The 15789-nt window shown below is 40.0% G+C and overlaps 1 protein-coding gene across 1 annotated transcript in view; it reads left to right on the top strand.

Annotated features, from left to right (window-relative positions):
- Positions 1–15789, top strand: part of LOC108706611 (microtubule-associated tumor suppressor 1 homolog) — a 58610-nt gene that overhangs the window by 30344 nt on the left and 12477 nt on the right. The window contains exon 3 of the mRNA XM_018243174.2: positions 2525–2591. Within this exon, the coding sequence (XP_018098663.1) occupies positions 2525–2591 (67 nt within the window). The remainder of the gene's footprint in view (positions 1–2524; positions 2592–15789) is intronic.

Genomic DNA, 15789 nt, shown 5'->3' with positions numbered 1-15789 from the left:
ATACTAAAAAAAAAACAAAAGATTTTAAGGTTTTTGACATTTGGTGTTTAGTAAATAACCCCCTACTTATCTTGTACCTTAACATAGAGCAAGTCAGGGGAGCAGGAAGGTTGGTTGGTGGCTCCTTGTTCAAAAATTACAGTACAAAAATAAACTACAGTAGAAACTCTGGAAAAGTTGTAAAATCGGGCAATGTATTATATACTGAGGGACCACAAAAAAAGTGTACATTTTTATGTAAAATTTAAGTTTCACTGTACTTTAATTAAATTTGTTTAGCTTACAGGATTCCTGCTACAACTCCCAATAACTCAGAGAAAGTTCTGCTGTTGGTTGTTACTGTGAGTTGTAGTTTACCAACAGTTTGCAGCCTGGGAGCCCCTGATATGAGAGAAGGTTTATGAAATGTGGGTACATTTTTGCTGGAGTACCAAGGGCTGAGGGCATTCCTATTGTAAAATCAAAAAATAATATTACACAGATGGTTGGAGCAAATGTTATGAAGCAAGAAAGAGAGATGATTGTAGCCAGCATGTATAGTGAGCACTATACACACATTTTGTGCAAATGAAACCCTGAACTGTAAGTGGCCAGTAACTTTATTAAGTCGGCTTTTAACTACAAGCTGAACCTTGCCGGCTAAATATAAGCGTCTCTCAGAGGTCAGGACTCCTCCTTGCCTCCCAGCTGATATTTGAGTAAGTGGCCATCGATCAGGCTGATGTCTGCCTCTCGTTTTTCATATTTCAAAGGGTTTGTGGCTTGAAGTAATCACTGGCTGCTTGTGCCAGAAGTAGGGACTGCAGTATGTGATGGGAGGGATCAGTACAAAGAGTACAGTAAAGCGAGAGAGAGAGAGAGCAGGCAGTGTCCTATGGAACTCCTCTCAGCAGCTCTTTAAATGTGGCTGCAGCCTCCCCACCTGGATTATTATCTGCCTTGGGAATACACAGTGAGGCTGGGAAATGGGCTGCTCCAGCAGCAAAATGTGCCTTTACTCTCCATGCGCCGCCACCAGGGTAATTTCAAGTGCTTTTTTTTTTTTTATCCTTTGTTTTTTTTCCTTTTATCATGGAATAGTTGCTTTTATGCAGCAAACCCAGCGAGCAAGGGTAGGACGCTTGCACGGAGAAGATCGGTGCAGGGAGCAGTTTCTAGAGCTACTTTGTACAGTACTGTGTGCGTCTAGGAGTGTCTCGTGCAGGATATTTACTAGAAGCGGTGAGACTGTTCATATTCAGCTTTCTGCACGCGATACGCTTTATTTTCCTATTGCATTTGGCCCTTTCCTCTATGCAGGCTTGGGTGTTTATTCACCAGCCCCGATGCAGTACAATCAGCTAAAGTCCATGTTTTTGTTTATACCACACAAACTGGCCTGTCCCTGTGGATCTAATTGATTTAACCCCCTTCAGGGAAGGTTCTGTGTCTGTTCAATTATGCAAATAGGTATTCCTGCATTATGGCGAGCAAGTGGGTATGCAGGGCAAGCAGAAGGGCAAACCTCTGGCTTGTTAAGGTCCGGGTATTGTTATAATATTATTATATATTATTATGGGTTGGGGACACTGACCGTTTGGCACCAAATTGCTCTGCAGTTAGTATTGGCATCTGCCCAAAGACTGTAATTTAACACATTTCTATGACTTTATTGCATCTCTTTGAGCCTTCTCCCTTGGAATAAATCATTCCTCCACATTTTTATTGTTTGTTTTCCCCCATATGTTAGCAACCTGTTTGCTCTTATGCAAACCATACACTCAGCCGCACGGGCTGAAAGTTCCTTTAGTGTGATGGGAATCCTCACAGCTACAGGGTGCATGGGATAGTTATTCAGAAATAACCAATTTCATGTTTGAAAGGAACAGCGTTCTCACTGTCACAAGCCTGGGCAGTCTAAAACCCAGTATAAAAGATCAGTCATGCTGTTTTATATGTACAACCTGTGGCACTCTAGCTGGCACACCACAAACACCCACACTTTCACTCCATTCCTTTAAAACCAGATGCAATTCATGAAGTGCAGAAATCTGCAGTGTGAATCTGCATTCATTGCTAATTTGACATGAGTAGGGAATGTGGATTAATACGTGTCTGGCTTCAGAGGGTTAAATTGGCTCCAACTGTAATGTTCTGGAATTTGAGTCCCAGTTTGCATTTGCATTGCCTGCAGCAGAAATAGATGAGTGTTGTGCTTCTCATGTGCATGTTGCATTATCTATGATATATTTCTGATTGTCAGTTATTAGTCTAAATTAAAAAATATGGCCAGACACTATATGCCAGTACTAAATATCAAATCTCTAGCTGCTAAATTCTGAGTTACAAGCGTATGCATCTACAATACCCAGCATCCCCAGAGAGATGGGTTTCAGTAGTACAAATTGAGAGTTGAAGTTTTACTAGGCCGGACATCTCAACCTAATCATTGCCAGCATTACTTGACAGCCATATTGAAAATCAAGCAAATTTGATATTTTAGAAACGATATTAACCCATATCCTCTCCTTCTGTGTTCCCACAGCGTGAAGAGACCCTCAAGAAACGCAAAGCCCTATCTCAAGAACTTCTCAATTTACGTGGGGATTTGGGTAAGGATACATGTTTGTACGTTCATTGTGTAACCCTCTGGCACACTCATGGTTAATTTAAGGCTCCCTTGCCGTGCTGGGAATTTTCAGAGGAAAATCTTGCTTGTAGTCACTTTTCCCTTAAGGCTGAATTTCTCTAAAGCCTTTTAGCTGACCCTGAGTTCATCCAATTCCTGGCAGTTATCTTTCTTAGGCGTACAGAGCAGCCTCGGGTGGACGGCCAAATACCATAAAATTCAGCCAAGCTTCCCTAGTGATGCTACACGCAGCCAAAGCTCAGCTATGCTCTGTCTTATACCGCTTGTTAACAGGGGCGATCCTGGCCCCCTCTGCCGCCTGAGGCAGCAGCAGTTGCTGCTGCCCCCCCCCCCCCGGAAATTTGCTCTTAAAGTACCAGCAGCAGCATTTTTGCTGCCCCTGGTACCTAGTGGGGCGCTGCCGCCTGAGGCGACAGCCTGAACTCGCCTCATTGGCGAAGCACCCCTGCTTGTTAAATTTATTTCAGAAAGATTCCCCCAAAACTGGTTGGTTCTTTCATAACTAGTAAGCAGGTCAATTTTATGGTTTCTGTACAGTTTACTTTTAATGGGTCTTTAGAACCAAATTTGAAGGTGCATGAATGTGTGTTCTGTTGCTGGACAGGGTATTGCTTGCTCCAAAACAGCCAATACAGTAACTCTGTTGCACTCTTGACACGCTATCTATACTCATTCCGGAAAAAACTACCTTTTCTAAGTTCCTGTAAACTGTAAAGTCAATGTTTGTCTTCATCTGAATGTAAACAATGGAGTGACGTGTAGTAAGACCATGCTGGTATAGGCTTCTTGCTTTATTTTGCTATGGGCTGCTCCTTGTACTCTTGCTTTCTCACAGACAGGTTAAAGGTTTTAGTATGTTATAGAATGGCCAGTTCTCAACTTTTTAATCTTCATTATTTTTTTTTATAATTTTTGAATAATTTGCCTTCCTCTTCTGACTCTTTCTAGCTTTCAAAAAAGGGGTTACAGGGTACAATTTCATTAAGATGGCCATCCAGAATTCCTCTCGTTTGGCAAGGTCACCAAACCTGATCTACCCACCTTGAGAATACAGGCGGTCGGATTAAACTTGATAAATCAGCCCGATAAACATCTGGCTGATTTTTATTGTGCCCCATACAATGCCTAGTAAACTAAAAACTTAGTCTGTTGGCAGCTTGTATTGGCCCTTGTATGGTCACCTTTACTTTTTATTACTTATCTATTCAGACCCACTCCTGTTTATATTTCAGTTTCTCATTCAGACCATTATCTGCTTGCTAGGGTTAATTGGACCCTGCTAAAATCTGGAGAGTTGCTGAATGAAAAGCAAAATAATTTAAAAAAAACGCCAATACAAGTATAGTATCAGTTATCCAGAAAGCTCCGAATTACGGAAAGGTCTCCCATAGACTTCATTTTTATCCAAATAATCCAGATTTTAAAAAATGTTTCCCTTTTCTCTGTAATAATAAAACGGTACCTTGTACTTGATCCAAACTGATCAAGTGAAGTAGAATCATTCTATTGGGTTTATTTAATGTTTACATGATTTTCTAGTAGACTTAAGATGGCCATAGACACAAAGATCCGATCGTACGAATCGAGGATTTGTACAATTTTCGGACCGTGTGTGGAGAGTCCCGACATTTTTCGTCCGGCGGAGATTTGGTCGATCGGACAGGTTTAAAGATTTCTGTTGACTGCCGATAATTTCTCTCAGATTTGGTCGATCGGACAGTTGTTGACTGCCGATAATTTCTCTGGATGTATTGCCGATCGTACTTTTTCAGTGGGAGACTGTCACTAACTTTTGTTGGACATAACTTTCGTACGATTGCTGTCAGGGGCAGAACATTGCTGATCTGTTCTTTTACTACTTTATTTGATCTGAATGGTTAGTGGCAGGTCGGGAGATGGGGAAGTCCGATTGTTCGAGGATTCGAACAATCGGATCTTTGCATCTATGGCCAGCTTTAGGGCATGAAGATCCAAATTATGGAAAGATCAGTTATCCGGGTCCCGAGCATTCTGGATAACTGGTGCCATAGCTGAAGTAAAAAATGACCCATTGCAAATTGTTTCAGAGTAGCACATGCTACAAAACACTAAAAGTTAATTTAAAGATGTACAACCCCTATAATTGGCTCCTAAAGAAAATGACCCTGGTTTGTGTATTGTGTGAATGCAATGAGCAGAACCGGACGGGCAATCCATGAGTTCTGTACAAAATTCATGAATAAAGGATGATAATTATGGTTAAGAAAAGGCCAATTAATACACCTTGTTAAAATATATTCTGTATGGGATAGTTTATACACTCCCAGCTCATTCTTGGAATTCTCAAGTGATGTGCCTGGTACAAAGAAGAAAAGCCAGGATTACGTATCAATCGGTGCTAAGGAAAAACAAGTGCAACACCCATGGAATGAGTGGCAAATGGAAAGCCTATAGGTTTGCACTAACTGTGACTAAGCATAACACGAGACAGAGCCCTGTAGAGTTATATATAAGATAATGTCACAACTTGAATTAATTTTATATCAGTGGCTTCATGGTGGAAAGTAACAGAAACCCTGAGAAATTATGTGGATTTCCTGTGAGTAAAATGCTAGTCAGCTGGAAACATGGGTGGGTACAGTTATAGGGAATGATTGTGCTTACCTGCCATACACTTGATCTTATTGTTAATTGATTATAATGGAAAGCAAATGGCATCAAGTTTTTTTTTCCTAGTACTTTTCATAGCTGCATAGTTGGATTCAGTACCAGCTGCTTTTTATTTCAGAGTAAGGAATTAGTGGCTGCCTCACACCCACTAGTTCAGATGAGAACATGGTGCTTTGCTCTGTTCACATTCAGGCAAGCAGATTGCCCTGCAAATCAAATTTTCTCCAAGGCTGCTCATAAAATCATGGTATCATCCCTGTGATTGATGTGTACGTTTCCTATTGGACAGCTGCTGCAGCCTCTTTAACACATGTAAGCGGAACCTGCAAAAAACAGAAATTCTCACACATGCCCTGTTAAACCTGTTGTTTTTGCCCTCCGGACCATTTTCAACCCTGTTTATTGCAAAGTTACAGATCTACAAACATTGTTCTGAACATACACAGGACAACGTATAAATGTTCTTAAAATGCACAGGATGATGTATACATGTTGGCCCCTGGATTTTACCAAATTTTAACCTGCAGGATGGGCTCATGTTGCCACTTCTTTGGGCAATTTGTGCAGATTTTATCCCAGTAAGAGAGCCATATGGTTGGCTTGTACTGTCCAACTGCCATTCTTGTTCTTTGTCAGTTCTGCATTTAGGGCGAAGAGGAGCCCTGGCCTAAGAAGGCCCCCAATCAGAATTGTAAGCCATCAGGCTGTTGCATTACGATTTCCAGCATACTACTAGGTTTAGAGAGTTGAAGATAAAAAAAAAAAAACGGGGGGTCAGTAGGTGATATATTCCTGGGGCCTGTGTGTTAGACTAAAAATATCTAAAACTGTTACACAACAAAACGATGTGCTACTTAGGTTTTAGCATGAACAGAGAGGTCCCTTGCCGTGCTGCACCCTTAGAGGGAAATTTACTAAAGGGCGAAGTGGCTAACGCTGGCGAAAATTAGCCAGCGTGACGTCATTTCGGCACTTCGCCAATTTACTAACGGTAGCTGGCGTAAATTCGCTGGCGTAATTTCGCCAAGGAGATAGATTCTGGCGCAACTTCGCACTCTAACGCCAGGCGAAATTACGGTCTGGCGAAAGTTTTTGATTTTACTGACCCTTACCTCTATCGCCAGACTTGCCTTTGCCACCTCAGACCAGGCAAAGTGCAATAGAGTAGATAGGAGTTCCTCAAAAAAAAATTTCTAAGTCCCAAAAAAACCAAAAGATCGTAAATTTTTTTTGGGGTACCCTCCTTCCCCCCTACATTTGCTAACATATGGCACCTAAACTATACTGTGGGCACATGTGTAGGGCAATATAACAACTTTATATAATTTTATTAAGGTTCCCTGGCCTTGTGTAGTGTTATGTATTTGCTGCAGCATATACGGCCATTGTACTTTAACTGCACGCCGTATGCTAATTAGCCAACGCTAGCGAAACTTCGAACTGCTGAGCGTAATTTCGCTGTAGTAATTTCGCCAGCGTTCGGTACCCTGTGCGCAACTTCAGATCTTCGTGAATTAGCGTTGTCCAGGCGAATTTACGCCTGGCGAAGTGTTGCGATGTGCACAAAGCCATCGCTGGCGAATTTTCGCCTGTTAGTGAATTTGCCCCTTAGTATCTAAGTCGCGTGTTATGTTGTTTAATTTCCATAATGAGAGCAGACAAGTGCCCAATTCAATCCTGAATGTATGAGTTTGCTATTAACTCAAGCAGTCATCATGTTGCCTCTGACCGGGGATGCCCATACAGTGCCTGTTACTCACCAATATCTATAACTGCACCAGGTTGACTACATGCACTATATCATGTAGTGCCTCATTCCTGGAAGGGCTTTCTGGAATGGGGGTGGGCAGATTATCTGCTTTTTGAAGTGTCCCAGCTGCTTTAAATACCCATTTGAAGGATAGAAGTGGTTCAACACTTACCTTATCTTAGTGTTGCTATTTACTTTTAGAGCCTGCTAGCCTTGTAATGACCTTGCTCTGTAGCACTTGGTTTGGTAGGAACATTAGTTTGTTTTTCAAGATAATGACATTCTAGTTACATTCCATGGGGGCCTTGTTTTGAGAGATGAATTTCATATTCACTTCTATCAGGAATGTGTATATATGATTTATCTTGCACACCATAAATGGGGGAATGTAATAAAAGTCGGTAACGGAAAAAATAATGCGAAAAGTTATGCCTCTGTGCGAATAAATTTTGTGATATAGTTTTTGCATACCCGGAAACTGTTTAGCGACCGCTTCCGACAGTGGAAGGAGATTTGTGAATTTTAAAGTTTTTGCCAGTGCGCAGTGAATGTCATAAAACTTCTTACTGAAAAAGTTATGTTTGCTCCAAAAGATTACGACGCCTTCAAGCACTTCTTAAAAGTGGGCAATGCCCAATGAAAATTTGCAATAACATTTTAAGGAAGAATATATTACATTGCGAAATGCACATTTTTATTCTTATTTGTGCAAATTTTTTTGCGACTTTTATTACATTCCCCCAAAAGTGTTTTACAGCTGGGGCATATGGGGCAGCTCCAATTGCTGCTGGTTGTAGCACTAATGGCACAGAAAGCTTCACTTTAAACAAAATGGAAATTCTCCTGTGTCGCCCATTTTCAATTATTATCACAACGCGTAGGCTTAAATATTTACCTACAGCTCCAAGTATCACAACAGTAGCTTTTGTCACTTTAGATCTCTTCTGTCTTGCATTAGGCTAAAATAGAATTTAAATCTAAATTTAATTTAAAGGTTACAATAGGTTATTGCAGGGCTGCTTTTAGGATGTTTTATATACTCTTTAAATTAAAATATTTTGGGCTTCCTTGTGCGACTGTAGTTAGTTGTTTTTCAAAACCTTGAGTTTGTATAGTTTGAAGGTAGAAAATAACTGCACTGCTTTTGTACATTCTGGCAGTGGAATTGCATTGGCAAATCACTGGCCTTGCCACGTTAATGTAAATAATAGAGAGCCTGTGACTTCTCTAGGATTTGCTCTGTGTGCTTGGGTCACAATGCCTGACATTGTATCAGGTCACTTGGATGTTGGTGCATCAGTAGTTTGGCCTCTCCTCAAAAACAACAGTAGTCAAGATTAAAGGAAGATTAACACCAAAAAATTCTTGTTTTAAGTAATGTAAATATCATGTAGTGTGCCCTGCACTGATAAAACAAATATGTTTGCTTCAGAAACACTACTATAGTTCATATAAACAAGTTGCTCAGTAGCAATGACGGAAATTGAAAAAAGGCTATATGGCACAGGTTAAACAGTGGATAACAGATAACATTATGTTCTACAGAGCTTATCTGCTGTGTAACTTGAGCCTTTTCTCCTTTGAATGGCTGCCCCTTTGCTACACAGCAGCTTATTTAAATAAACTATAGTAGTTTTTCCAGTGCAGGGCAACACTGCATTATATTTTTATTACTTTAAAACAATTAAAATTTTTGATGTTACTGGTCCTTTAACACAGATCATCCTTCTTTATTATTTTAGTTGCACAGAAACTTTACAAGATCCTCATGGTGCCATATAAATGTGCCAAGGACATAGCAAAGTCTGAGATTCTTTGTCACTATCAGTGACTGTACAGTCGTGCCAGGGTACCAATATGCACTGCAATAAGGGAAGGAGAGAAAGGGATCTTTCTCATGACTCCCAGCATCAGACGGTCATTAGTTACATGCAGCGTTTTTTATAAATTGCCAAGTCAATGTATCCTTTACCAACCTGAAATTTGGTGCTCCCCATGGTTCCAAAATGTGTAGAACATGGGCACACTCCACATAATGCTTCTGCAGACAATCTTTTGAAGAAAACTTCTTTTATTTATGAGATCCCAGCAAACGTTTCGGGGACGTGCCCCTTCATCCAGTGCTACTTATAAAATGTGCAAACAAGACTTTTAAAGGGAGGTGAACTGCAAGCCCCACCTTCCTTAACCACACATTTGACATCATCAAGTTAATTAACATAGTGATAGAAAAAACTTCTTTTCATATATATAAATATATTATAAAAAAAAGGATCCGTAATACCTTAATAAGGTGATTTTTCAATACTATTGATAGTCCTTTGGTGCTCATAATCCATACAATCACGTGATCCCTTTTTGTTAAGACTATAGATAAAAATATACAAAAGATTTTATATAAAGAGTCAAAAAATGCACTAAAAAATCTCAATTTTACAAAAACAGGCACAAACATATTCCCCCACTAATAGAAACAGGAATAACTTAAATCCTCATTGAGTCCCATGGGAGCTAGTGTGTTCAATCTTTCTATCCACAGAACCTCTTGTTGCAATAGTATTTTGTCTTGGTTACCGCCCCTCATAGGGAAATTAACTACCTGGAGTACCAACCATCGCAGTTGTTTGCTGTTATGTCCATGGGTTTTAAAATGTCTACTAACCGGAGTGACATATTTCATTCTATCCAAATCACAGTTATCAATCGACCTTTTGTGTTCACCAATACGTACTCTAATCTGTCTCTTTGTCTTTCCAACGTAGGCTTTACCACAAGGACATTTTATCATGTATATCACACCCATAGTTGTACATGTGGCAAAATCTTTCAAACCAATTTCATACCCCTTAGACGGGTGGTTAAACTTATTGCCCTTTATAATGCTACTACAGCATTGACATGTTAAGCAGGGGTATGTACCTTTTTGTGGTGTACCAAAAAATGTGGGCTGGCGACTACACCTCACCCGTATATCTGTCCTAGTGAGTTGATCTCCCACGCTTCTAGCCCTTTTATATGAAAACAACGGTTTCTCCCTAAATAGGGTCCCATAGTGTCTATCCTTCTCTAGGATTCCCCAGTGTCTATATACAATAGATTTTATTCTATCAGAGTGTGCATTGTACGTACTAACGAATGGTAATCTCTTCCCCGTATTCCGTTTCTTTTTGTTCTCTGTACTCACCAAAAGATTTACCCTTTCTACTCCCATCGCCTTCTGCATCTGTTTGACCAGGAAATCCCGTGAGTACCCTCTATCCTCAAATCTCTGTACCATTTCCATCATTCTCTTGTGACACAGTCGGTCATCAGAAACAATCCTCCTCACCCTCAAGAATTGACTATAGGGAAGACCTTTACTTACACTTCTAGTATGAAAGCTGGAACATCAGGTTATTTCTATCTGTTTCTTTACGAAATAAATCAGTTTTAAGTATTCCATCACTTTTGGATACCAATACATCCAAAAAGCTGATGCTCTCATCATGGAATGTCAACGTGAATTTCAATGTAGGATGCAAGGTGTTAATAATTTTACTCATATCTTCCAATGTCTTTTTGTCCCCATGCCAAGTAAAGAAAATATCATCCACATACCTATGATAGTTTTTTATATATGGACTATATGTTTGTTCAAAAAAAACCATGACCTCAATAAACGAGACAAAGATGTTTGCATAACTTGGGGCGACATTACTACCCATACTTGTGCCTTGTTTCTGTAAGAAGAATATACTATCGAATCTGAAATAGTTCTTTGTTAATACTATCCGCAGCAATTCCACTAAAAAAATGACCAACCTAGATTCATACCCATATTGATACAAGGCCTCTTCAATGTACATTATGCCTTCACTATGTGGAATACTAGTATATAATGATTGAATATCTGCAGTGCACAAAAAGGTACAAGTATCCAAGTTTGATATTTCATTTACTACGTTCAAAAAATCCGTTGTATCTCTAAGACAACATTTAATATCCTGTACCAATGGTTGCAGATATTTATCCAAATATATACTTAACGGTTGTAGTAATGACTCTACCCCTGATACTATTGGGCGTCCCGGTGGTTTAAACAGATTTTTATGTATCTTGGGTAGGAGGTAAAAAACTCGCACCATTGGATGTTCTGTAATCAAGAAGTCACGTACATTTTTATCAATTATGCCATTATCAAATGTTTCCCTCACATACATATCAATTTCTTTTTTTATAATATTCGTGGGATCATATTCCAACTTTGTATAATGTACTACATCATTCAATTGCCTCATAGCCTCCTCCATATAATCTGATCTGTTCATCACAACAATGGCTCCCCCTTTATCCGCCTTCTTTATAATCACATCTGTATTACTTTTCAACTCCTGGAGTGCCAAATGCTCTTCGTTAGACAGATTATATAATTTTCTCGACAAACATTTCCAATTAAGTGTTTCAGTGTCCTGTAGAACCATCTGTGTGAACACATTTAAATTTTCACTGGTAATCTCCGGATCAAATGAGGTATTCCTTTTCTTTACAACAGGTAAACTTAGCTCTATTTCCTTTGCATCCTTAAAATGCATTTTCAACCTGATAGTTCTTATAAAGCGCATGAAGTCAATTTTAAATCGTACAAAATCACCTTTAGCTGCTGGTACGAAGCCCAGCCCCTTGTTAATAACACTAGTCTGACAGTCAGTAAGAATAAGGTTAGATATATTTACCACGAGGTTTTCTGGTGTGTTTGGCATGCATGGAGATATCAATTCCTTCTCCTGGTCCGCACTGCTTTCTCCTTGAATGGTGTTGCGGTGTGTAGTGACGCGCCTCCTCCCCCTTCTGATTCTTTTTTGCGCTCTGGAGCAGGACCTGACGGGATGTCCCTCTGGCCTCCGCCTAAAAAACCTTCCCCACGTTGTCCTTGCGTCTGGTCCCACTGCTCGTGGTTCCTTTTTCCTTGACGCTGCTCCTCTGCTGAATCCGTGTCGCTCTCCATAGAACCGGAAGTGACGTCACCCGCTACCGCTCCGCGTGGCTTCCTCTCTCGTTTGGACCAATTCCGTGTCTGTCTCCTCTCCAAATGCCAATATGCACTGCAATAAGGGAAGGAGAGAAAGGGATCTTTCTCATGACTCCCAGCATCAGACGGTCATTAGTTACATGCAGCGTTTTTTATAAATTGCCAAGTCAATGTATCCTTTACCAACCTGAAATTTGGTGCTCCCCATGGTTCTGGATTCAATGTGAGCTTGCTTTTTATAGTCAGGGGCTTTTGTTATGCATCAGACTTATGAATAGTAAGAGGCCTGCCTTTCCTGCTGCTTGTCAATAGGGGTAGTTCTTTAGGTAAGTGATTGGCTGTAAGGTAAGTGATTGGTTTTGACATTAGATCCACAGTGGTGTCAGGGCTAGACATGTGGGGGCTACTGCTGTTGCTGGAAAAAAAGTGGGTGGCACAATCTAAAGTAATCCATAGTTGGCCAAAATGTGTCTATAGCTCTTGTCGCACTACAATTAGCAGCATTTTCCATTAACTTTCATCTCTCTGGATTCTTTAAGTCATCTACACCATCTGAAAGGCCACAAGTTGGGTTTCCTGATGTATGTCAAGAGATATTCGACTATGGTTAATCATGATATGGCCATTGTGCCTTTGGCAACCCCCAGAGTTCCTTCTATGATGCATTGCATGTAGAATAAAAATGAACCTTCATGGTACACAACTGCTTCCAATTACTTATTAGATTGCACCAGAACGTTAGTTACCATCCTTAGTAAAAGGAATGTCCTATAGAAGGTTCATAAGAGGATAGAGAAGTGATCATTCTCACCCACATGTTGAGCATACTGTATATGTCCTTTTCCCTCTGCGGGGTTTGTTTCTGGGAAATATTCCAAAGCAATTGGTTCTGATTTATTATCACACACATGTATGCATGAAATTAGAGTTTCATGTATAATAGGATGGCATTGTAACTGAACCACCACCCATTCCCAAACCTCTTTTTGCACAGTATGTTCTCCCAGCCCTGTGGCAGTAGGTACTGATTAACCAGCTTCTGAAGAACTCTGGCACCGGATTGTTTTTTTTTTGGGGGGGGAAAGCAAAATAAAGGTGCTGATGGGTAATGGGCAGAGGTATGGAATTAACTAACCACTAACCTTACCCACCAGATGTGAGTAATGAGGCAACCTAGAAAGAAATGTATGTGGTTCAGTGAGAATGATGTGCTAAACAGAAGAGCCTGGAGACCTAATTATTTATCTGAGTACAGTTTGCTTTTTAAGTAATGGAAACCGTTTAACATTGTGATCTATAATATTTCTCTTGCTTATGAGCCACATCATTACAGGTTTGGCCAAGAATAGCCAAACTGTCGATACACTCTCAGGCTTAATTTCAGGTCTCTTTTGGGGGCAGAGCACATTATTATCCATTGATTGGTTTTAAATTCCTGATTTCCTTGGCGTTTAGGAATGTGGGTCTGTGATTTTAGTGGGTATTTTAAATGATATTGCTGGTACTAACAGCACAGGGGTTGGATGGGTCTTTCGAACTCAAGTGTGGCAGCTAGTGTGATCAGACCAGTTAGACAGATAGCAGGCAGTTAGTATCATCTGAAATGCATATCTACAGTACCGATACAATAATTAGATTTTATAAAACCAGATGCCAGTTTGGAGTAGTTTCCAAACAAGAATGTAAAATGCACAGCGGTCAAGCCAACAGCTTTTAATGGTCCATGTATAGTTTCCATGGCTTTTATGATGGGTTGTCCAGCCACATAGATATCATTAAGGCCTGTAGTACAATCTAATCTTTTTTTTGTAAGATAAAATGTAAGCTTGCTTAAAGCGATATTGTCATGGGAAAAAACATTTTTTCAAAATGAATTAGTTAAAAGTGCTGCTCCAGCGGAATTCTGCACTGAAATCCATTTCTCAAAAGAGCAAACAGATTTTTTTATATTCAGTTTTGAAATCTGACATGGGGCTAGACATTTTGTCAGTTTCCCAGCTGCCCCAAGTCATGTGACTTGTGCTCTGATAAACTTCAATCCCTCTTTACTGCTGTACTGCAAGTTGGAGTGATATCACCCCCCAGCAGCCAAACAAAAGAACAATGGGAAAGTAACCAGATAACAGCTCCCTAACACAAGATAACAGCTGCCTGGTAGATCTAAGAACAACACTCAATAGTAAAAACCCATGTCCCACTGAGACACATTCAGTTACATTGAGAAGGAAAAACAGCAGCCTGCCAGAAAGCATTTCTCTCCTAAAGTGCAGGCACAAGTCACATGACCAGGGGCAGCTGGGAAATTGACAAAATGTCTAGCCCCATGTCAGATTTCAAAATTGAATATAAAAAAATCTGTTTGCTCTTTTGAGAAATGGATTTCAGTGCAGAATTCTGCTGGATCAGCACTATTAACTGATTCATTTTGAAAAAAAATTTTTTTCCCATGACAGTATCCCTTTAACCTTTTACCGTCTGACTCCGGTTTTACTACTTCGTGGGTCCAGGCTTGTTCCAGCCTCCTTTGAAGTTTCCTCAAGTTTATTTGAGGCATCCTCAAAATTATCTGTGGGTCTGCTTTAATGGGTGAATCCACCTTAACATACTGTATATGTATTTTCATTGTACAAACATCCATTAAATAACCAATTGACTTATATAAGAGACCAAAACTAGGATAGAGATGTGGCCTTTGAGAAAGAGACAGACATGCAGACAGACAGACAGACCCTGTCCTAAAAGCCCAATCAGCAGTCAGACCACTTTGGGTTGCACTGCCAGTGCTTGTCTGTATTACACTGATGGGAAACTTTTCAGCTGTGTAATTGTATGTAGCTACAAATTGCCCTAATTGTTATAATTATAACCTTTCATCTAAAGTTTACCTCTTGCTCACAGTAATTTTCAGACAGGGCAAGTCCCAGATATAACTAGTGTACTGCATTAAATATAAAGGTGTACAGGGATAATTCCTTTACAACTCTAGCTTTATGGCTGCGGGAAAAGGATACATTCGCTATAGCTCTTCTACCATAAAGCGAATCCTGCCTTAGTACATGTCCCTGGTATGTTGCCCCATAAACTACCCGGATATAAATATGCATAATGTTTCTTTGTTCTCAGATCAGGTCCCTCCTGTACATTTGGTTCTTTCTTTGAGGATACCTGCCCAAATAGGAAACACGGTAGAACATGTTTTGTGAAAATCTGTTTGCACACTCTTATTTAGCAGGCGCAGGGCAAATATAGTCACTGTGCGAACCAATCTGCCCTGCGCAAAGTTTATAAATGATCCCCAGGGTGTATTCTGATGAACTTTCAAGCTCTAGAGAAATGAATTTGTTGGATCTCCTTTCATCATACTGTAATGTCTTACTAGCAAACACTGTTCAGTCAGAAATGTTGTACTTAAGTACATTACCCACTTAATTGCCCCTCACTTGCCCAACATAATTCCAGTGTTTAAGATTGCTAAAGGTCCTATTTACTACATTATATTTAAAATCTGTCCATGAGGTCTAGTGCAGCATTGCAGCCAAATAAAGTGGGAAAGTATTCAAAAGCTAAGGGGCAGATTTATCAAAGGTCGAGGTGAGTCTTCGAATGAAAAAAAATTCGAAGTTCGAGCTATTTTTTGTGTACATCAACTAGGGATTAGTCCAAATTCGATTTGAATACCGAAATTTATCATGTACGGTCTCTTTAAAAATTTGACTTCGACCATTCGGCATCTAAAACCTGCCAAATTACTGT

This window comes from Xenopus laevis, chromosome 1S (assembly GCF_017654675.1).
Source record: "Xenopus laevis strain J_2021 chromosome 1S, Xenopus_laevis_v10.1, whole genome shotgun sequence".
Classification (NCBI taxonomy): Eukaryota; Metazoa; Chordata; class Amphibia; order Anura; family Pipidae; genus Xenopus; species Xenopus laevis.
Note: the sequence above shows the minus strand (reverse complement) of the source record. Positions and strands in the feature narration are given on the sequence as shown.